Source organism: Puma concolor, chromosome B3, assembly GCF_028749965.1.
Source record: "Puma concolor isolate L17-30 chromosome B3, mPumCon1.1.hap2, whole genome shotgun sequence".
Lineage (NCBI taxonomy): Eukaryota > Metazoa > Chordata > Mammalia > Carnivora > Felidae > Puma > Puma concolor.
Window position 1 is genome coordinate 120,970,054 of NC_141672.1, and position 23,410 is coordinate 120,993,463.

At 41.4% G+C, this 23,410-nt stretch overlaps 1 protein-coding gene across 4 annotated transcripts in view; it reads left to right on the top strand.

The window, feature by feature from the left end:
• Positions 1 to 23,410, top strand: part of CYFIP1 (cytoplasmic FMR1 interacting protein 1) — a 133,728-nt gene that overhangs the window by 57,369 nt on the left and 52,949 nt on the right. For 2 of the 4 annotated variants that reach the window (XR_015252818.1, XM_086711316.1), the window contains exons 10-18: positions 600 to 691; positions 3,790 to 3,907; positions 8,652 to 8,774; positions 9,869 to 9,994; positions 17,514 to 17,680; positions 18,709 to 18,856; positions 20,091 to 20,244; positions 21,699 to 21,855; positions 23,016 to 23,112. Coding sequence is in view for 3 of the 4 variants with exons in the window: in XM_086711316.1 (XP_086567442.1) it covers positions 600 to 691; positions 3,790 to 3,907; positions 8,652 to 8,774; positions 9,869 to 9,994; positions 17,514 to 17,680; positions 18,709 to 18,856; positions 20,091 to 20,244; positions 21,699 to 21,855; positions 23,016 to 23,112 (1,182 nt within the window). In the remaining variant the exon portion in view is untranslated. Of the gene's footprint in view, positions 1 to 599; positions 692 to 3,789; positions 3,908 to 8,651; positions 8,775 to 9,868; positions 9,995 to 17,513; positions 17,681 to 18,708; positions 18,857 to 19,670; positions 19,819 to 20,078; positions 20,245 to 21,698; positions 21,856 to 23,015; positions 23,113 to 23,410 lie in introns of those variants that run through there. The other 2 variants (XM_086711317.1, XM_086711315.1) reach the window with 2 other exon arrangements.

The following is a 23,410-nucleotide window of genomic DNA, read 5'->3' on the forward strand; positions in this document are numbered from 1 at the left end:
AAGCAGGCTCCAGGCTCTGAGCTGTCAGCACGGAGCCCAAAGCAGAGCTTGAACTCACGGACCACAAGATCATGACCTGAGCCAAAGTCCGGTGCTCAACTGACTGAGCCACCCAGGCACCCTCTTCTTGGAATATTGTTTGGGATTCCATTGAATTTATAGATCAGTTTAGGGAGTAAAAAGTACCAAGTCTTCCAAAACGTTAACTTGATATATTTCTCCAGTTACTTAGAACTTTAAAACTTTCTCTAGAATTTTTAGTAGTGTTTTTGTTTAGAGGTCTTGAACATATTTTGTTAGATTTATTCATATATATTTTAGTTTTTTTGATGCTATTGCAAGTTGTTTCCCTTTAGATTTTAATTTTCTGTTTGTTACTAATAGATAGAAATGCAAATTGATATTTTTTTATGAGCATGGATCTAGCAACAAGGTAGGTTAATTGTAATATTTGAATTGGTTTTATGAATATTGGTTCTTAAATTGTATTTTGTGCAGAGATAGTATTCAGCCCATAGTAATTACTACCATTATTCATTGATTGTATTTGGTGAGTAAACATACATAATGACCTTATTTTTTTTGTTCTTTGAATATAGCAGCTCCAGGTTGTTCCACTGTTTGGGGACATGCAAATAGAACTGGCAAGATACGTCAAGACCAGTGCCCACTATGAGGAGAATAAATCTCGGTAGGAGGAGAGTGAGTTGTCCAGTAGAACATTCTGCAGTGTTCTCATTGTGGTTTTATAACACTTATTTATCTAGAGAGAACACCTTTGACAGTTTTAATCATCTGGAACCAAAACCAAAAACCCATCTGGTAGGCCCTGTCACTTGTGACTGCCTACTTTTAAATTTATTAAAACATGCAATTTATTTTCTTCGTTAGAGAAATTTAACCAAGAAATTTATTTTCTTGGTTATTTTCTTGGTTAGAACATCTGTATTTCATTTTTTGTTTTAAATATGTGAAATTTATTGTCAAATTGGTTTCCATACAACACCCAGTGCTCATCCCAACAGGTGCCCTTCTCAATACCCATCACCCACCCTCCCCTCCCTCCCACCCCCCATCGAACATCTGTATTTCAAATGTTAGTAGTGGCTACTATGTTAGCACAGCTATAGAACTTTTCCATCATCAATCGCTTCTCGGCCTTTTGGCTAAGATCAAGTGTAGAACTTTTCCATCATCACAGAGAGTTCTTTTGGATAGAACTCACGGAGAATGTCCAAGTGTAAACAAGCGGCACACTGGTAAATGCTTAACAACTAGCCCTGCTGGGCAGTGGGATGTTTGCATTTATATTACAGAGCTTATAAAACTATCACTGAAGAGCCAAATCCAGCCCAGGGCTATTTTTGTAAGATCTCTGTTGCTGTGAATGGCCTTTACATTTTTTTTTTAATGTTTATTTATTTTTGAGAGAGAGAGAGAGGGAGACAGGATCTGATGGACTCTGCGCTGATAGCAGAGAGCTTGACAGGGACAGGGCTTGTGGACAAGGCTTGAACTCACGACCCGAGATCATGACCTGAGCAGAAGTCTGAAGCTTAGCTGACTGAGCCACTCTGGACTTTACATTTTTAAAGGGCTGGTTTTTGTTTTTGTTTTTGTTTTTGTTTTAAAGAAGACAATGGCTGTGTGACAGTGTAGCCCACAAATTCTGAAGTATTTACTTTCTGACCTTGTACAGAGAGAGTTGGCCAGCCCCTGGCATAAAGAAAGGGTCTGTAGCTCACAATTACAGATGAGAAAAAAAAACACACCATACTCTTTTTTTTTTTTTTTTTTGTAGATTCCACATAGCTGGTTGAGTCTTCACGGGATGCTTTGTTGACTCTTGCCAAACAGGTGTATCCATAGCCAACCTACAATTGCAAATAGCCATGATTTTGAAAAATCAGTTACATCTCAATCTGCTTATTCAGAGGTTGGCAATCTTTTTTTGTAAAGGCTGAATTATAAACACTTTAAGGCTTTGCAGGCCACATGTGGTATCTGGCAAATATTCTTCTTTTCTGTTATTGTTGCTTTTTTTAAATAATAGAAATGTGAGTACCATTTTGTATGGATCTTATACAACACAGGTTGTGTTTGGTCTGTGCTGTAGTTCGTTGAGGTCTGTGCTAGCTTATTTCCTAATAAAATTTCCCATTAAATTTGATATACCATCCAGTTAGGTGACTTCTCATTCTTCTCTAAGTTACGTTCATTAAACTGAAACCTCTTTCTGCTTCAGCACTAATTCAAGCTCTGACCTGGAGCATGTGCTGATTTACATGGTGTAAATACTCCCGCCATGACTGACTTGAGGCTAACAACTTGTTTCAGCTCTAGTAGCATGCCATTACACAGTGCTTCTACCCTAACAGACACAGATGAGCTCTAGATGAGAGGTAATGGTAAAACCAGTAAGACAATCAGGAAACAATGAGTTTTGCATGCTTATTTCTATTTTTTTTTAATTTATTTTTAATGTTTTTATTTTTGAGACAGAGAGAGACAGAGCATGAATGGGGGAGGGGCAGAGAGAGAGGGAGACACAGAATCGGAAGCAGACTCCAGGCTCCGAGCCATCAGCCCAGAGCCCGACGCGGGGCTCGAACTCACGGACTGCAAGATCGTGACCTGAGCTGAAGTCAGACGCTTAACTGACTGAGCCACCCAGGCGCCCCTTATTTCTATTTTTAAATATGATTTATTATAAGTCAATAGCATATAATTGGTGTTAGTGGGCATTTAACAGCCACCTTGGGAGGTGCCTGAGCAAGTAGCGGTGAGCTTTGAGAGCCCAACCCACTAGCCCTGCACCGACATCTGGGTCCAGAAAGGGTGGCCAGAGTGTGTGATGTCAGCAGTCAGGTTCTGGGCTCTAGGGCCTTGCTTTAGGTGGACATGCTTTTTGGGGCCTGCAGGGGAGGCAGGTTTATTGAGGGTGGAGCCTGGTCTAGGGCCTGGGCCTCATGTACTCATTGCAGACTCAGGGAGCCACCTTGGATGATGCCAACATAATCATTGCATCATCTTATAGTGGAATCAGAAAGTAAGAAAGGACTGCTGCTTGAGACAGTGTCCCCATTATTTTGAAAAGTGGTAATCTGAATTCCTTCCCTTCAAGCAAAGAGGACCAGCTTGTTAAAAACATGGTGAGAGTGTCTGTGCTGAGTGTGAGGGAGCAGAGGTCAGAGCCCTAGGGCCCATACTTTCTGCCTAAGAGCTCCAACAACTTTTAATTCTTAATAAACTTCTTTCCCATTAAATTGACTGTTTGCTGCTAAAATGGTGTATTGTGCACATAAGTCAACTGTCTAACTTCCAATTAATGTCAGTTTTCAACTCCCTGTAAGGATAACTTTTGTTTCGGAGTCTTTGGCTGACTTGTTTTCTACTATAGCTTATGTTTTCACATGTGAGTAATAAAGAATTCTTAGTTCCCACCAAATCTGCAGTATGTGTCAAGGGTCCTTGCACGGTGATGCAGTATCCTAACTCCAGCAACACCTCTCAGCTTTTTGAAAGTAGTTGGCTGATTAAAGAGAAATTATGATTCCTTTTCCAAAACGCAGGTATCGGAAGATAGGACAGTGAGCCTAACACAGGGAGATGGGGCTGGCTGGCTACTTCTTTGCTGAGAATTCATATTCTCTCTGAGCCTCTTTCTCCTTGGCAGCATGCAGGACCAGTAGGCCATCCTGTGTGCCTGCTGTGCATATGTCCCTGGCCACCCAGCATTATGATGTATAAGTCTTATGCAGGTAATACACATTTTCCCTTCACTGCCAGATGGACATGCACATCATCCAGCAGCAGCCCGCAGTATAATATCTGTGAGCAGATGATCCAGATCCGGGAGGACCACATGCGCTTTATCTCAGAGTTGGCGCGCTACAGCAATAGTGAGGTAAGTGGATCTTCCATGCCTGCCTGTGCTGGTACCTAAGGCCACAGCTGTGCAGGAGCCTCTGGCTGGATAGGAGGACATGTCCTGTGCACTCAGAGGAGGGCCTGGAGTTGGGGGTAGAAGGAAGCACTGTCTCACCTATAGGTCTTTTTAATTCCTTCCAGCTTTGCAGCTGGGTTTTCTGTGTCCTTATTTGGGCTGGTCACATTTTTCCCATCTGCCAAGCATACCTCCAGGCCAGCCCTGCCTGTATGTGGGGTGGATAGGAGTGGAGAGGTCTGAGTCCAGAGGAGCAGTGGGAATGTCATTTTTCACATCTGAGCAGGCAGGGCAGCGAAGTCAGGGACAAGCAGTAGTCAGTGGTATGGGTGTTACACATAGTCTTTGAGGGACTGTGAGACCCTATGAGTCCCCTTTGGGGACTTGAGACCACATACACCGGTCTGGTTTTTGAGACTGTGGTACTTCAGGGTTCTCAGGAGGACCATTAACATTTGGAGGGAGTAACTCTGTGTTGACCCCACCTACTGCAGGGCAATGAGCTCCCCTGTTTCTCACCCAGCAAACACTAGCCATCATGTAACCAGAATGACTAGAAGATAGTCCAAATGGCTCAGAGCACATGCTTATTCCAAGCAGACCCCTGGTGGCCAACTCCCCAGAGAGAAGGTAGTATCTCACTCCTTCCCAGCCACCAGCACAACCCACAGGATAGAGATGGGGTGGGTGTTCAAGAAGGCTGTGCTGATAGAGTTGTAAACCAAATTCTTGGAAAGCTCTCAGACAACATATAGAGTTGATTTCTACCCTAAAAATAGGTGCATTTGATAGCATGTATGGTTCCTGTCTATTTTTCCTCTGATTTCTGCTGTCATACCTTTATAATTACAGTAACGGTTTGAATAAGAAAAAAGAGATCTGTCTTTGCTGCACAGTTGTTTTTTTTAAAATTAAGTTTATTTATTTTGAGAGAGAGAGAGAGAGAGAGAGAGAGAGAGACAGAGCACAAGCGAAGGAGGAGCAGAGAGATGGAGAGACAGAATCCAAGCAGGCTTCACACCATCAGCACAGAGCCCAATGCAGGGCTCGAACCCACGAACTGTGAGATCATGACCTGAACCGAGATCAAGAGTTGGACACTTACCGAGTGCCACCGAGGTGCCCCTGCACAGTTTATTTTTAAACAGATTTATGGATATTTAATCCACATACCATACAATTCACCCATTTAGAGTGTACAATTCAAAAGTTTTTAGTTTATTCACTGAATTGTGTAACTACCATGATAGTCCATATTCGAACATTTATTACCCCCAAAGCAACTCCATACCCGTGTGCTCTGTATATAGATCAGAGGTTCCAACCACCCTCTCCTTTGGGTTTCCATGTGTCTTACAGAGATAAGGGCTCTTTTTAAACATGGCTCTAGTACCATTATCATACCTTAAAAAAAAATCAAGTATTCCTTAATATTAAAATCATTGTTTAGTGTCTTCTATCGACTCACAAATGGTTTATTTTTCCAAGTTTGTTTGCCTCAGTATCCAAAGAAGTTTTGTGCACCATAGTTGGTTGGTGTGTCTCTTACTCCCTGTGGTGTCATTTGCCATTGATATGGTTTGAAGTGTTGGGGTTCAGAGCCAACAGCCAGGAAAGAATTTTTGAAATGTCTTTGGTGCATAAAAGTGGTTTTATTAAAGCCCAGGGACAGGAACCATGGGCAGCAAGAGCTGCACTAGGGTTGTGAGGAGTGACTAATTATATAAGATGTTTTGGGTTTTTTTTAAGTTTATTTATTTTGAGAGATTGCACACGTATGTGTGTGTGTGTGAGCAGGGTAGGTGCAGAGAGAGAGAGAGAGAGAGAAAGAGAGAGAGAGAGAGGTTGTGTGCACATGCAAGCAGGGGAGGGGCAGAGAGAGAAAAAGAATCCCAAGCAGGCTCTATGCTGTCAGAGTAGAGCCTGGCACAGGTCTTGATCTCATGAACCACGAAATCATGATCAGAAATGAAATCAGGAGTTGGACATCTAACTGACTGAGCTACGCTGATCCTCCTACATAAGATTTTCTATCCTTTGGAGGGCAGGGTAATGTTAAGGCTCCAGGAAACAGTCTGTAGGTTTCCGGAGATTACCTTTTTTCTTGTAAATCATTGAGACAGTTGCAAACTCATGGAGACTCGTCCTACATGACTGTGATCTCTATCAGTTAACCCTTTGTTTTTCCCTTCCTTTGTTCTTGGGCAGCTAGGAGTGCCTGAAGAATGTCACACATATCCCACTGGGTTGTGAGCTTGTGCTTTGCCTTCAGCTTGCCTTTTGCTCCTTCATCATCATGTCCCCTGTGCTTCCACTGCGTTGGTTCTTAGATTCAGGAGCCTGATTAGACTCCTCTTTCATCTGGCCACCTGGCCCATAATTTGCTGCACTGCAGTCTGCTAGAGTGCTGGCTGTCTCACCTGGGTTGTAGACAACCACTGTTCACTGCCAAATGTATGAATTCATTAGGGCTGCAACCTGATGGTACTCTACTCTATTCACTCCTTCTTGCTCTGCATGTATGATTCCTTCAGGAGAGACAGGTCAGAGCTGGATTCCTTTACTATGCATATCACATTTTCAAATAACTGATTCTCTAGCATCATCTAAGGTAATAAACTTTTTTGAATACTCTTTTGAAGTAAATCTACTTCAGATTCTTTTTTTTTTCCCTTTCATGCTGAAAATCCTGGTTCTTAATTTGACTACAGCATTTTTTGACTTGATGTCTTATCTTAGTATACACTTACCAGTCTTAAAATAGCAATACCAGCACTGCTAATAACAATATAATTACTAGAAACAATATAATTGTATATTGTCATATGCGATGTTATAATATATTATAATGACAATATAATTACTAAAAAGTATTTTAAGATTTCTTTTGTAGTTAATTTTGTCCTTAGATTTTCTCCCTCTAGGGTTAGAGAACAAATCATTGTTTTACTTTTTCTTTCTTTCTTTCTTTCTTTCTTTCTTTCTTTCTTTCTTTCTTTCTTTCTCTCTCCCTCTCTCTCTCTCTCTCTCTTTCTTTCTTTCTTTCTTTATCATTGTTTTACAAAGTCACTTGAAGTGGTTTTTGTTGGTCTCAACCTCCTGATAGTGATACCTGAGGGACTCACCTATCTTTGGCAGTCTCCATAGACATGTCCCCGAGCAGAGCCAATACTGTGGCTGCACAGGCCCTGTGGTTCTTACTACAACTGCAAGATGTACCTCAGCAACAACCATCAGGGAACTTTGGGGGAAAAAGGCATATGTACTCAGAGTTCTGGAAGGCACATGGCATGCCTGGGGCCACAAAGTGAAATGACAACGGAGTGTGGACCTCGAGCTCTGTCTTTATTAAGAGACCAGGGTGTAGGGTACCTAGGATTTCATTGGTTTACTCTTTATTGGCAAATTTCAAACATAAGAGCAGGAATGAGGGCAGTAAAGTGGGTCACTCAAGTGATGAGTTATGTAGGTCACCAAGAGCTTTCTAGAAGGGAACTTCATAGATTGGGCTACCTGGCTCTTTATCTACTTATGTAGCTGGTACTGTGTTTATTCTAGATGGATGTTTTTGAAATAGATGCCTCAGCAATCAAAAGCTTAATGCCAGGCACTTACACTATAATAAAAAAGCTCATTGTCAGATACCTGCACTACCTAGTTCCTCTGTGCAGTCATGCACCCAATTCAAGTACACACTTTAATTCATTGTTTCATTTTGCTTTTGAGTTTTAAGGATTGCTTTTGTCCCCTAATTTAATTTTATGTCATAATTATATAAAATATTAATGTGGTTCCAAACTCAGAGGTACAAAAGGAGGTATATTCCTCTCCACCCTGCACTTTCCTGTCTTTTAGGTAGCCATTCTTAAATTTTTTTTCTACATTTATTTATTTTTGAGAGACAGAGAGAGAGCACAAGTGGGGGAGGGGCAGAGAGAATGAGACACAGAGTCAGAAGCAGGCTCCAGGCTTTGAGCTGTCAGCACAGAGCCCAATGCGGGGTTCGAATTTACAAACTGGGAGATCAGGACCTGAGCTGAAGTCCGACGCTTAACCGACTGAACCACCCAGGCGCCCCTAGGTAGCCACTGTTAAATACGAGTTTTCAGAGGCACCTGGGTGGCTCAGTCAGTTAAGCATTAGACTTCGGCTCAGGTCATGATCTCACAGTCCGTGGGTTTGAGCCCTGTTCCAGGCTCTGTGCTGACAGCCTGGAGCCTGCTTCAGATTCTGTGCCTCCCTCTCTGTCTGCCCCTCCCCTGCTCACACTCTCTCTCTCTTTCTCTCTCTCTTTCAAAAGTAAAACATTAAAAAAAATTTTTTTTAACTTTTAAAAAAGTATAAAAAATAAATTTAGGTTTTCATTTTTTATATAAGCAAATACACACGATGTGCATGTTTTCCTTTATTAGCTAAGTAGAAGCATAACTATGCACATGGTTCTCTTAACACCATGTCCTAGAGATCCCTCCAGCACAGTCTGCAGAGACATTCTCTTCTTTGAGAGCTGCAGAATGTCCATTATCAGGACTCTACTGTTGCCAGCCTTTTGTCATGGTAAAGGCTCATGTGCCTACATCATTTTGTAGTTTTGCAAATGCACCTTTAATGTAGATTCCCAGTGGGTCTGATAGGTCATGGGGTAAATGCATAAGTGACTTTTCTAGATGTAGGGCAACTTCTTGATGTTCCTGTGCTGCTCTAGGTTGTCACAGGGTCGGGCCGCCAGGAGACTCAGAAAACAGATACCGAGTACCGGAAACTCTTTGACCTGGCGCTTCAGGGCCTGCAGCTGCTGTCTCAGTGGAGTGCTCACGTGATGGAAGTGGTAGGCACTCTATGCTTGCTTCTATTTGGAAATGCAGAGACCTGAAAGAACATCTACCCCTGGTTGGTTACAAGTGCTTTTCTTCCCAAGGCCATCAAGAAATTAAATGATATTTTTTCTGCATTAACTTTAGTCTTTGTTCGAGAATGAATTGGCTTTTTATTTCTAACCCTAGAAATAAAAATGTATATCAGTCTAAATGTTTCTAAGATGGCTCAGAATATGTTTTGTCTGTTTATAAAAAAAGTCTTATCTTTTAAAACATTTAGATAGAATTTGTACCATTATGATTTTTAATTCTCATGCAATTATTTATTTATTTATTTATTTATTTATTTATTTATTTAGAGAGGGAAGGGAGGGGCAGAGAGAGGGGGAGAGAGTGAGAGAGAGAGAGAAAGAGAGAGAGAAAGAGGATCCCAAGCAGTTTCCATGCCCAGCGTGGAGCCCAATGCAGGGCTCAATCTCACGAACTGTGAGATCATGACCTAAGCAATCAAGAGTCAGATGCTTAATTGACTGAGCCACCCAGGTGCCCCTAATTCTCATTTTTTTAAAACGCTTTCTCTGTGGAGTTCCAGCCATTGGTTTCTTTTGTTTAGCATTACTAAAATAGTTTCTGATGTGATATGAAGATTTGGATACCTGTAAGTTTTGGAAGATTTTCCCTCCTCTTGTTTACTTTGATTAGATGAAAATTATTAAATCAGATGAGCACATGATCATTTGAAGAGCTGATTTTAAAAAGAAGTGATGATGAAATGGCTAGTTTTAGATATTCAACACAAAATATCCTGGACATTTTACCTGATATATTTCTTAAACCTGAAGTCATATGGCTAGAATGTTTTGCAGTTTTATGGAGATGAACTCTGGTGTGTGTGTGTGTGTGTGTGTGCGTGTGTGTGCGTGTGTGTGTATGTGTATGTGTGCATAGTGTATGTGTGAGCATGCATGCATGTGTGTGATTTTCAGATGCAACTAATATTAAAAGACTAACCTTTGGTTACTTTGGTGATGGCCATGTCAGTCAGATCAGAAGGTAAGCATTTTACGTTCAGTGTGGATGTCTCCCCCTTTTCTGACCACACCAGTATTCATGGAAACTTGTGCACCCAACGGACAAGTACTCCAACAAGGACTGCCCAGACAATGCTGAGGAGTATGAGCGCGCCACCCGCTACAACTACACTAGTGAGGAGAAGTTCGCCCTGGTGGAGGTGAGGTTTGCTTTCTTTTCCTCCTTTGACTCTGGCCTCAGACTGTCTTCCCATTCAAAGCAGAGGCAAAATCTTGAGTAAAATTCAATGAATAGTTTCATGTTGTTGCTTCTGTATAGGACAGCCCTTTGTATCTGTTGTAGTTGTCAGCAGAACAATAAAATAGGATGTGAGTTTCTGGTTTCTGTATTGATAGCTCCCTGTGAAGATCAGGGGTTTGTTCACAAGTATCTGGGAGTAGGACACATCTTGTGGGAGGGGGCAGAAGAGGAACAAAATGTGGACCCTGGTGGTCTCAGAGGACCCCCTGTGTTTCCAGCTGTTGTCACCAAGTTCTTTGCTCTCACATATGTTGGCTGTGTTCCCTCAGCTCTGCAGTGTCTTCATGAGCCTTTTGATGAACAGAAGTTCTTAATTTCAGTGCCATCGAGTTTCTTTTCTTTTGTAATTGGACTGTTTTTTGTCTTAAGAAAACTTTGCATACCCTAAGGTCATAAGATATTCTCCTCTACTGCCTTCTGGATGTTTTATTATTCTGACTTTCACATTTAGATCTCAAGTTCACCCCAAGTTAGTTTATTTTTAAGTTTATTTTTTCAAGTAATCTCTACACGCAACATGGGGCTCAAACTCACAACCCCGAGATCAAGAGTCACATACATCCTCTTCTAACTGAGCCAGCCAGGCATCCCTCTCCTCCCCCCCGCACCCCAGGTTAGTTTTTAAAACACTTCTGCCCCCATTGCTCCATCTTGCCACCTTTGTTGTCAGTCAAGCGATATGGGTGTGATATGGGTGTGATTCTGGTCACTTTTCTAATCCATTGTTTTAATTGGTCTATCCTTGTTCTAACACCACCTCCTTCTTAATTACTGTAAGTTGATTCTGTGTCAGGTAAAGCAAGCTTTTCTGTCTTCAAGAGTTCCTTGGTTATTCTTGCCCTTTGTATTTTCATACAAATTTTAGAATCATTTTTTCATATCTCACAGTGAAACCTGTTGGAATTTTTTATGGATATATGAATAAACCTATAGATCATTTTAGGGAGAATTGATAAATTTAGAATATTGAGTCTTTTATGAACATGATATATATCCCTCCATTTATTTAGATTCTCTTTTATAATCTGTAAAACTCTTCCACATCTTTTGTTAGCTTTATTTCTAGGTGTTTGATATGAGATGGTATATTTTAAATTTTTTCTAAATGTTTGTCACTGCTATTTAACATGTAAATTATTTTTTGTATTTTTCTTTATATCTACTAACTTGTCTAAACTCATTTATTAATTGTAATAAATTATCCATTAGATTTTCTACCTATATAATCATCTGAAAATGATGACAGTTTTATTTATCCCAATTTTCCATTTTTATTTGTTTTTTAAATCACACTGGGTAGGATCCCTGCTTGTTAAATAGGAGGCACTAGGCTTTGTCTCATTCCTCATCTCAAAGGGAAAGCTTTCAACATTTCACTGTATAATGTGTTTGCTACAGGTTTCTTAATGCCAACAATCATCAGTTTAAGGAACTTGTGCTCAATTCCTTATTTGCTAAGAGATTTTATTATGAGTTGATATTACTTCTATTAAACACTTGGCATCCACTGAGGTACTCCTGTGACTTTTCTCTTATATTCCATTAATGTGTTAATGTGGTTAATTTATATTGATTGTGAGGGTCCTCCCCCCCCCCCCACTGGTTGGTTTGTCTTTTTGTTTTTTTGTTTTGTTTTGACCAGGTTTAATGTAGCCTTGCATTCCTGGTATAAACTCAACTCAGTCATAATAGATTATCCTCTTTATATATTGTTAGATACAGTTTGCTAATATTTGGCTTAGGATTTTTATATCAAACTTGATGAGTGAAACTGTCTTTTACTATCCCTTTTAAAATAAACCTTTTATTTTAAAATATTTTTAGAGTTACAGAAAAATTGCAAAGATTATACAGTAAGTTCCTGTATACCCCACACCCATTTTTCACATTTTATATTAGTATTGTTATAATTAATAAACCCATATTGATACATGATTATTAACTAAAGTCCATATTTTATTCAGATTTCCTTAGTCTTTCCATAATGTCTTAATTCTGGTCTAAGATCCCACATTACATTCAGTTGTCATATCTCCTTAGGCTCCTCTGGGTTGTTTTTCAGACTGCCTTTGTTTTGAATGACCGGTCAGGTATTTTGTAGAATGTTTCTCCATTGGTATTATCTGATTAACCTGGGGTTATAGGTTTGGGGAAAGAGGATCACAGAGGTAAAGCACCATTTCAGTCATATCACATCAAAGGTACATGTGGTCAACAAACTCATCACTGTTGGTGTTGACCTTGATCACCTGGCCAAGGAAGTATTATCAGGTTTCTCTATTATGAAGTTACCTACACCTTCCCCTTACCCCTGTTCTCCCCTTTTTATGGTGTACTTTAGGGAAGGAAGTCTGTGCTCAGCCCACACCTGTGGAATGGGTAACATTACTTCTTTATAACCATCCATTCTAGTTTTCTGGATGCTGGCTTCATAAAACAATTCATTGAGGGCTCCCTTCTTTCTGTATTGTCTGTAGTCATTTGTGTAAGGTTCATATTCTTCCTTAAATGTTTGCTAGCATTTATGTGATGGTTTTTGGTGATCAGTTTCTTTACCATGTACATTTTCTATTTCTTTTTATATCAGTTTTGGAAAGTTGTATTTTCAGGGATGGTAAGTCATATTTTCAGGGAGTTTTCAAAGAATCTTTTAAATTTTTCTAATTTTTTTGTAAATATTTTTTAAAGTTATTTTTAACATTTATTCATTTTTGAGAGGGGGTGGGGGGACAGGATACTAGCAGGGGAGGGCAGAGAGAGGGGGAGTCACAGAAACTGAAGCAGGCTCCAGGCTCTGAGCTGTCAACATGGAGCCCGACATGGGGCTCGAACTCCTGAACTGTGAGATCATGACCTGAGCCGAAGTTGGCGCTCAACTGACTGAGCTACCTAGTTGCCCCTAAAATTTTCTATTTGTCGTAAAGTTTTTCATAATAAATTCTCCTCTTATTTTGTTAACAACTTTTTTTTTCTACATCATATGCAATTCATCTGTTTTGAAGTATAAACATTCAATGCTTTTTTTTAGATATTCACAGAGTTGTGCAATCACAATCAAATTTAGAACATTTCTGTTATGTCAGAAAGAAACTTTGTACCCATTAGCAGTCACCCAATTCTCCCCTCCCTTTTGCCCTAGGCAGCCAGTCTGCTTTGTGACTCTAGATTTGCTCATTCTGAACAGTTCATATAAATGAAATCATACAATATGTGGCTGACTATGATTGACTTCTGTCACTTAACATAATGTGTTTAAGGTTCACACATGTATCAGTATTTCATTCTTTTCATTGCTGAATAATATCCCATTGTATGGATGTATCACATTTTATTTATTTATTAGCTGATGGATATTTTGGTTGTTTCTATTTTTTCACTATTGGGACTAATGCTATTAGCTTTTCTGGACTAGCTTTTGTATGGACTCATGTTTTCATTCCTTTTGATACACCTAGGAGTAGAATTGATGGGTCATATGGTAACTCTGTGTTTAACATTTTGAGAAACTACCAGATGGTTTTCCCAAGTGGCACCACTATAGTATACTCCTATAAATAGTGTATGAGGGTTCTACTTTCTTAGAATCCTTATTAACACTTGTTAATTGTCTGTCTTTTTGGTTCTGGCCACCCTACTGGATGAGAAGTATATCTCATTATCATTATGATTTTGATTTGCATTTTCCTAACAACTAATGATGCTGAGCATATTTTCATGTGCTTGTTGGCAATTTATAAATCTTCTTTGGAGAAATGTCTATTCAGATCCTTTGTCCATTTTTTAATTAGATTTTTATCTTCTTATTGAGTTTTTTATATATTTTAAAGAGTTCCTTATCAGACATGATTTGCATTTTCTTCCGTTCTTTGGTTGTCTTTGACTTTCTTAATGGGGTCTTGGGAAGCATAAAGTCTTTAATTTCAATTAGGTTCAGTTTACTTATTTTTTCTTTTGCTGCTTATGCTTTTGGTTTTATATTTACGAAACCATTTCCCAACCCAAGTCATGAAGATTTACTCCTATCTTTCTTATAAGAATTTTATAGTCTTGCTTCTTACATTTAAATGTGTGATGCGTTTTGAGTTAGTTTTTTAATATGGTGAGGTAGGGGCTGTGTTAGAGGTTCCCAAAATTGCCCTTGGGCTTGATTTGCTAGGACTCACAGGACTGAGTAGCTGTTCTACTCAAAGTTATAATTTATTACAGTGAAAGTGATGAAGTTTTGGGGTGATGATGGGGGTTCGGAGCTGATGGCCAAGAAAGAATTCTTCAAGATGTCTTTGGTGTAAAAAGGTGATTTTATTAAAGCACAGGGACAGGACCCCTGGGCAGAAAGAGGTGAATTGGGATTGTGACAGGTAACTGATTATATACCCTCAGGTTGGCAAGGGGGCAGGGACAGTGTAAGTCTCTAAGGAATTTTAGAAGCAAGGTTTCCAGGACCTTGAGGGGCTAGCTGCTGTTAGGAAAACACCATTTATTACTGTTTAGTAAAACCTCAGTCATGAGACCCTTCTGATATATATCAGGGGTCATGGCTTGGAGTCTGATTACCAGTGTATATCTTGGGGAAGTTGAGATAAAGGAAGTTTCCAAAGGAATTTTTATATGTTAAAGTAGACTTAAAGGTTCGGGGTGGGGGGGGGGTGGGGGGTGGGCTGGTGATGGTCAGGATAATGTTAAGCCAAGATTCTCTTTTGCCCCTAGCAAAGTGTCATCATTGAGGCAGCTGAGCTCCTAGAAGGAGGTCACTCTGCCAGTTTCAAGGACTTGTCAACGGGCTATAGGCAGTAAGGGAATTTAATTTTTTATTTGCCTTTGTTTCCCATATCACCATGGCAAGCACTTAAACCCCTTTCCTTTGTTCTTGGGTAGCCAGGAGTGTCTGAGGAATATTACACATATTCCACCTGGGTGGGTCCAGGGGCTGCTGTTAGCCTGTACTTTGCCTTCAGCTTGCCTTTTGATCCCTCATCAAAACAACACATTTAAATCAGCAAAAGGCACCTGGGCATAGTCTAGGAGAAACCAGATGCAAACTTCTAGGTATCCCCTACTAGTGCAGTTGTGCAGGATGTACTTTATTTTCCCGGCAAAGATGAATGGCAGCATGAGAAAAATGTTGCCAGCTAGGGAACCTTACCCAAGATCTTAGTGTCCAGGTTTAATAAAAAACCTCAATAAAGGGGGTTAATAATGTCAATAATGTAGGTCTGTAGTGTAGGCATGCAGCATGCCTGCATGATTGACCTCAGCTGCTCAGACTCCAGACTCCAGTGCAAAAATAGGTGTTTACCATAAATTACATTGTTGGTATAAACTATCTAGTCACACTGGTACTGCAGTGGCCCAGAGCCTTAGGTAGCCACAAACACTCTTTTCAGAATATTCGGAGGCTCACAGCTCAGTTCCTAGGAGTTGGCCAAGGAAGGGCCAGTCCTAAAAACAGGGCTTTCTTGGGAATATGCAGGGTTTGATTATCTCAGTCCTCAGAGTTTATCCTTTCCTGCGTAGGAGTGTTTTGCATGTGGATATCTAATTATCCCACTACTGTTGAAAATGGAATATTTCCCTGTTGAATTGTTTCCACACTCTTATTGAAAATCAGTTGACTGCAAATTGATAGAAATGTGTAAATTTCTGAACTTCTATTTCTATTCCATTGACGTGTATGTTTATCTTATGTTGATATAGTCATATAGTCACATAATCTCTTAATACCTATAAACTGTGTGACAGTTGATAAGGTGTTTTGGGGTGATGGTAGAGTTCGGAGCTGATGGCCAAGAAAGAATTCTTGCATCATCCTTGATGCAAAAAAGGTAATTTTATTAAAGCACGGGACAGGACCCATGCAGGAAGAGCTGTCCCGGACCCTGAGGATAGAATAGTTACATACTTGGGAGTTGGGGGGATGTAAAGTCTAGAGGAAGTTTCCAGTAGGATTTTCTTGTGCTAAAGAAGACTCATAAGATCCTGGAGGCCTAGCTCTTGTCAAGCTAAGGTTGTTTTTTCCCTTTAGCAAAGCATGAACATTAAGACTGTAGGGAGTTCCTAGAGAAACATTTTACTCTATATTTGTCAATGGCTGCAGGTTATAAGGAATTTTAATTTTATTTGCCATTTCCTTCTTGCCTTTGTTTCCCCCATCAGTAATCATCCCCTTTTCTTTCTTAATGCTGGTAATTGTGGCTTGTCTATTTTTCTTGATTAGTCTTGGCTGGACATTTGTCAATTCTATTATTTGTTTACTTATTTTTTTAAACAGCTTTATCTTCATTGATCACCTTCTGTGATATGCTTGTTTTCTGTTTTTTTAATTTTTACTTTTATTTACCTCTAGTTCTGGGGGGGGTTATTTTGCTATTCTTTTTGTAGATTTATGATGAATATTAGATTATTATTATTTTCACACAGTTTTGTTTTCTAATGTATGCCTCTAAAGCTCAAAATTTTACTTTTTAGCATACTTTTCCCACATACCATAAATTTTTAATATGTAGTGTTTTCATTTTCATTCAAAGTGGTTTGAATTTTATTTCAGTTAAAAAAAAATTTTTTTAATATTTTATTTATTTTTTGAGAGACAGAGAGAGATAGAGTGCGAGCAGGGGAGGGGCAGAGAGAGAAAGACGCACAGAATCCGAAGCAGTCTCCGGGCTCTGAGCCATCAGCACAGAGCCCTATGCAGAAGATGATAACCTGAGCCAGTCTGATGCTCAACCAACTGAGCCACCCAGGCACCCCTTGAAATCAGTTTTAATTTGAATTGGGGCATTTGCCTTTTTTTTGGCCGAAATCCCCCCCACCATTAGAAAAGCAACACAGAACCATCAAATAGATCCCTAAAGCAAACAAATAGAACACTAGAGTATGTAGTAAGCGCAGTATATGATGCTGCCACAGAGATGAACTTTAAGCATTTTAGTGTAGTTTCTTCCAGGCCTTTTTATGCATATTAATTTAGCATGCTGTTACTGTTTAACAAGTGGAATTTGGGCTATAAACTCCTATAACTTCTTTTTTCTTTTCCAGCTAATAACATATTTGCTTTCCTGAATCTTTTTTGTTCTTTTTCCTTTAAAGTCCTTCACAGGGCATGTGCCTTTATGCGTTTGGGAGTGCTTTGAGTCAGTCACCAAATTCTCTGTTAGCTCCATGTCAAGCGAAGCAGATCCATCCCTGCCCTCAAGGCACTCATGGTCTAATGGAGTCAGACCCAGGCATAGGGACAGCTACTGAGCCAGAGCTCCTGAGAAGAGTTACAGGGTAGCAGCTTCAGAGCAGAAACATAGGAGGCCAGGGAAAGGTACTATGCATGAGAGGGAGGCAGCTTCCAGGTGCAACTTGGCATCACCTGAGAAGGAGCCATCACCTGTTCTCCTCCACCATACTGAAACTCATGTGTCCCCCTGCAGGTGATTGCCATGATCAAAGGCCTGCAGGTGCTAATGGGCAGGATGGAGAGTGTGTTCAACCACGCCATCCGGCACACCGTCTATGCTGCGCTGCAGGACTTCTCCCAGGTTACCCTCCGGGAACCACTCAGGCAGGCCATCAAGAAGAAGAAGAATGTCATCCAGAGGTCAGCCTCAGTGTAATACCTCCCTGTGAGCTTGGAGTCCAAAACTGTAGAATTAGTTTAAACAACTGTATAGTTACATTTTCATAAATATGCTCAATGCATTTATATTCAACCTTCAAAATCCCTTCTGGTAAATGTCCTCTAAGATTTTCCATCTCAAAATGTGTTGTCTTTAAGTATTTTTGCTTCTGTTCTTTTTGGCCTGTCCTACAAATTGGCCAAAAAATACATAGATATTGCAGACATCTTGTAGCGATCCTGAGCTAGTTTTCTCTTAATATTTAGCCTTTTAAAGTTGTCTTTCAGAGACATTTATGTAAAATGAAGCTTACAAGGGCTCACAAGTGTATTGATTTCATTTTCTTGCTTTATAATTGATGTGTTTATCACCAGGCTTGGTATGATTTTTAGCATTAATAAAATTTTATACTGTGAGTCTTCCCATTTTGCTCATGCTTGCTGTAGTAGGAAGCTAACCACATGGGAAATGTATAGTCTAAGAGTAACTTGGGTTTTAACTAGAATTTTCACCACGAGATAGGATTGGTACATCTGCCAAGTGTGGTGCCTATGGGGGGTCTCCACATGGTGGGATGGGAGCATGTTTCAAATGTGTCCGAGACATAGACCCAGTCCCCACAGTTGTGTTGGTGACATGTTCCTTTAGAAATCAGGGAATCAGCCAAGGGAGGTCGAGTTTCAGCTCCCTAGGTGGATGTTTGTGGTCTGTGCTCTTGTTGCCCTTTGCATGACAGTGTTCAGGAAATAAAACACCACTTCCAGGCTAATTGATGCAAACTGCAGCTAAGTCAGATCTTCTGGGGCTACTAATGTCTCAGAGAAAACAGTCTATCCAAAGATAATTTCACTTTGAACTGGTCCATTATCATATCCCACACTGTCCCCAAAGGAAATCAGGTGTGAAAATTGGTTTTCCAGCTGTGTGAGGTGAGGAGATGCAGTGATTGTAAAAGTCCTGAAGCTATAAGTGCTCCATGCCTCACTGATGACTTGATGGGGCTGTTTAGTGTTCTGCAGGCCATCAGGAAGACCGTGTGTGACTGGGAGACGGGGCACGAGCCCTTCAATGACCCAGCCCTGCGGGGTGAGAAGGACCCCAAGAGTGGCTTCGACATCAAAGTACCCCGGCGTGCCGTGGGACCCTCCAGCACGCAGGTTTTCATCCTCCCTGCTCCCCTGCTCTATCTGTTCCCCTGAGTGGGCTAACCCAAAGCTGAGGGTTGGTAAGCAAGACCGGGAGTAAAATGACATCACCACTTCTGCTCAAGATGATCAAGTATTGCCTGTGCCTTTTCTGCTCCTTGGTTCCCTGCCCAAGTGAATCTGGAGCATTCTTGTGATTCTCAGATTTGATCATTTGCATGCAGAACTTAATTTGACTGCATCAACTCCTATCACAAAAATGTGGGTGAAAGTCTGTGTGTCCGTATTTATGCTGTGTTTCCTGATAGGTGTTTAAATGTATGGTTATAATTTTTACATTGGGCCTAAAAATGATTGTTTCTGAAGATAAAACTTTTAGAAATTTAAGAATATACCTTTTTTGTATCCCTGGTCTTAAGCCACCACTGCTCTTCTCTCTCCTGCCATGCTCAGCCCCCTGCTCCCCAAAAGCAGCCTTATTCTGACTCTCATATCTGATTTAGTATGTCCTTCTGCTTTTCTCTTCCCATTTTGGGATGTAGTACTTCTTAACTCATCATTCTTCTGTTGAGGGCTTTTATAATCCCTTCTTGCCAGTCTTTCAGAGAACTACCAGCAAAACACATTGTTGGCTGTAAATGAAACCTCTCAAATATCTGGGAGGAAAGCATTTGGCCCACCCAAGGAAGATGCTTGTCCTGATTCTGTCCAGTGTGCATGCACCCTTCCCACCCTCCGTTCCCATGTGTGTCTCCCCACCCTATGATGTGTGTGTCCTGTGACTAACGGCTCTCTCCCACCTCTCCCCCCATCTGTCCATGTCTAGCTCTACCTGGTGCGCACCATGGCGGAGTCCTTGAGCTCTGCCGAGCTGCTGAGGCAGCTCAAGTCTTTGGGCATGGAAAGACTCTTGCATGTGGTAAACGCGTTTCTGAGGCAGTCCTACACCTATCCGCCTCTTTTAACCTTTGGTGGTAAGACATCATTTGTTTTTCTTGTTGACATTATGGCACGGAGGTGAATTGCTCCGTTACAAGTTCTTTCTCACAGGCAGCACCAACTTGGCTACTTAGATGGGCGCCCAGACCCACTTTGAGGAGCTGGCATAGTGGTAGGCTTACTGCTGCAGCCTGGCTCTGGTCAGGGCATAGCACAGTAGTCGTTCTCTTGTGGTTTATCTGAGTTTGGTATAACTAATGTGCCATGTATATTTTCTCCCCCACAAATGTTTCCTTGGATAATGCAGCTTTACATGGTGAGAACCATGCTAGAGTCCCTCATTGCAGACAAAAGTGGTTCCAAGAAAACCTTGAGAAGTAGCCTTGAGGGGCCCACCATATTGGACATAGAAAAATTTCATCGAGAGTCATTCTTCTACACTCACTTGATTAATTTCAGTGGTAAGAGCTACTGCTGACCAGCATTTGGCCCAGCATGTTCTAACACTAACACTGTCTAGAATGCTTCTGCTGACCATCCCTGCTGTGGTCCCTCACACACCCAGACGATGATCCATGTTGTAACCTTCGTGGTATTTCCTTGCCTGTCGCTTTAAATGCACGGCTGGCAGGGCTCCTTCCATGTGGCGTGGCCCTTAGAAAGATGAGGGCCGTGGGCCTGCAGCTGGCTCTGTGACCTGAATGCAAAGCCTTTGTAACCCATACAAGGTTAGAAACACAGACAAATGTCATCTGTCACCTGGCTCGAGAACAAGATAGTGATGAATATGAGAAACAACCTCCATGAGCACTGATGTGTGGAAGGTGGCAAATCACCTTGACCAGGGCATTGGGTGGCTACCCTTTGTCAATGTGGAGTCTGTGTTTACTCCAGTGCTGCAGCAGCTTCCTCAGAGCAGGAAGCCTCTATCTTGGCTGGGAGTATAGTGGGTTTGGAGTAAATAGTAAGGCTTTTGTTTTTCACTTGTCAAATGATGGAAACTTTTTTTAAAGTTTATTTATTTATTTTGAGAGAGAGAGAGAGAGGAGTGGGGAGGCGCAGAGAGAGAGGGAGAAAGAAAGAATCCCAAGCATGCTGTGCACTGTCAGTGCAGAGCCCGATGCGGGGCCCAAACTCATGAACTGCGAGATCATGACCTGAGCCAAAACCAAGAAGTCGGATGCCTAACTAAGCCACCCAGGCACCTGGAAACATTGTTTTAAAAAAAAATTTCTGTTTTGCATTAGATAGATTTGTATTGAATATGCATGTAATGCTGCATCTTTATCCTAAAATAAAGTAACACGGTTTTTATTTATCCTTTTATTATTTGTTTATTTACTTACTTAAGGTTTACTTATTTTTGAGAGAGTGAGAGAGACAGTGTGAGTGGGGGAGGGGCAGAGAGAGATGGAGACACAGAATCCGAAGCAGGCTCCAGGCTCTGAGCTGTCAACACAGAGCCCAAAGTAGGGCTCAAACTCACAAACCGTGAGATGACCTGAGACAAAGTCAGATACTTAACCAACTGAGCCACCCAGGTGCCCCTATTTCTCCTTTTAAAAAGGCCATTTTCCCCCTTCCCAGTCCCTCAAAGAAGCTCACAGGGTTGACAAGGTCCCATTGGCAGGTGGTGGTATACCAGACCAGCAGGGGCCAGATGCTGAATCTTCTCTTTTTGTGAGCAGGAATGTGCAATGTCTAGGGTGGCTTTGCTTGCAGCCACTTTGTGGTTGTCTCATCCCTAGTGTGAGGTGCCGTGTGACCCCTCCCTGCTCATATCTGCTCCCGCATGGCTCACGGCTGAGATTGAAAGAGTCAGCATCTCACACATGCCCCCCTCCCACCTGAGATTGTCCTGCTGAGTCTTTTCTGCTTGCAGAAGATTAACATGATGTCGTTTGAATCCTTCAAGAAACGCTGCAGCAGTGCTGTGACCTTTCACAGTTGTGGTTCCGAGAGTTCTTCCTGGAGCTGACAATGGGCAGGAGGATCCAGTTCCCCATTGAGATGTCCATGCCCTGGATCCTGACGGACCACATCCTAGAGACCAAGGAGGCATCCATGATGGAGTGAGTGCCCTGTGGGCCTGTTTTAGTTATTTGTGGTAACCAGGGTCCGTGGTGGCATTTGGGAGCTGGGAGAGGGAGGAAGGGGCTGGACTGTTTTCAGCACTTTATTTGAAGTTGTCATACTTGGGGTAAGACTTCAGAGATTAATACAAGTAATGGGTTTCTTGGCTTTAGACTCCAACTGGAACATAGCAGAAGTCACTAAGTCCCACCATGTCCAAGTAAGGCCCTGGGGACTCAGCTAAGTTCAGCAAAAGGAGATGTGGCCTGGCCTTTCGTGTGGCACAGCCTCTGAGCCAGATGAATTTGGGAGAGAAAGTATTAATTGAACAGCTTTGTTTTGTGGTCAGGACTCAGGGCCAACGGAGGGGATCAGAGATTTTGAAAATATGAGGTCCATGAAGGTATTCTTGGGAACTGACCCAGCAGGTTCTTCGACACACAGAGCAAATGTCTTTGTCTTTGCCTATGCACATCAGTTCTTATGTGGTGGTCAGGAAGATGGCCTTCCACTTTCTCTGGAGTGGCCATATCCTCTGTTCTACAACACTGGAAATCTAATGCAGAGGCCTTGGCATGCCTCTTTGTTGCATCTTTGGAGTTGAACTTGACCCCACTGCTCACACAGCCTCCCTGCTGTGAGGTGGGAGTGGCCTTGTACCCTCAGAGGATCCTTATTACTGGAGACCTCTGGCTGCTGCCTTCTGTCCAGACATGGGGCAGAGGGAAAGGGGCTTTCAAAAGCTATGCTGGTCATGGTCATGGTCAGCTGTAGGACCCAGGACCTTTATGTTTTTCTTGTTAAGTCAGACAGTTCATTCTTAGAAATAAGAAAATAACTTGTTTTTGTGGTTATAAAAAATACTGTATTCTGTGGTGAGAAACTTTAAACATAAATGAGAAGATGCAGCTACAGGAGGCCCTTGTGGACCCAACGGGCCCTGGGCATGACCTCCATAAGTGTGTCCCATCTGTGGGATTGTCTGGCTTATTAGTCCATTAGGATCCTGGACAAAAACCTAGTTTGGTGTTTGAAGTAAGAACTGTTTTTCCTCATGTGAGAGGTCAGCAATGAATGTTAAATTTCACTTGGAGTACGGGATGTGAGAGCCGAAAAGCCCTTTGTGGAAGGCTGGGCTGACCACTCGCCCCCTCTGCAGGTACGTCCTCTACTCCCTGGACCTGTACAATGACAGCGCACACTATGCCCTCACCAGGTTCAACAAGCAGTTTCTCTACGACGAAATTGAAGCAGAGGTGAGGGCCCAGGCACTTTTAACAAACTTTAATTTCCTTTTTCTCGGAGTGTTACAGGAAGCAGATTTTCTTTAATAGTACAGGAGGTTTAAACAATAGAATGAACTTTGAAATAAACATTTTGTAGTAAACCTTCCTATCTGTACTTTTCTCTCTGCATCTACACATGTGATGATTGACAGCATGTCATAAGCACCTGTTTCCTCACCTGTCTTCTGTTAAAAACACAGTTTAAAGCAGGTGCATCTACATAGTAGATGCACTGAACCAACCCCTATTTTATTTCTTTCATTTTAGT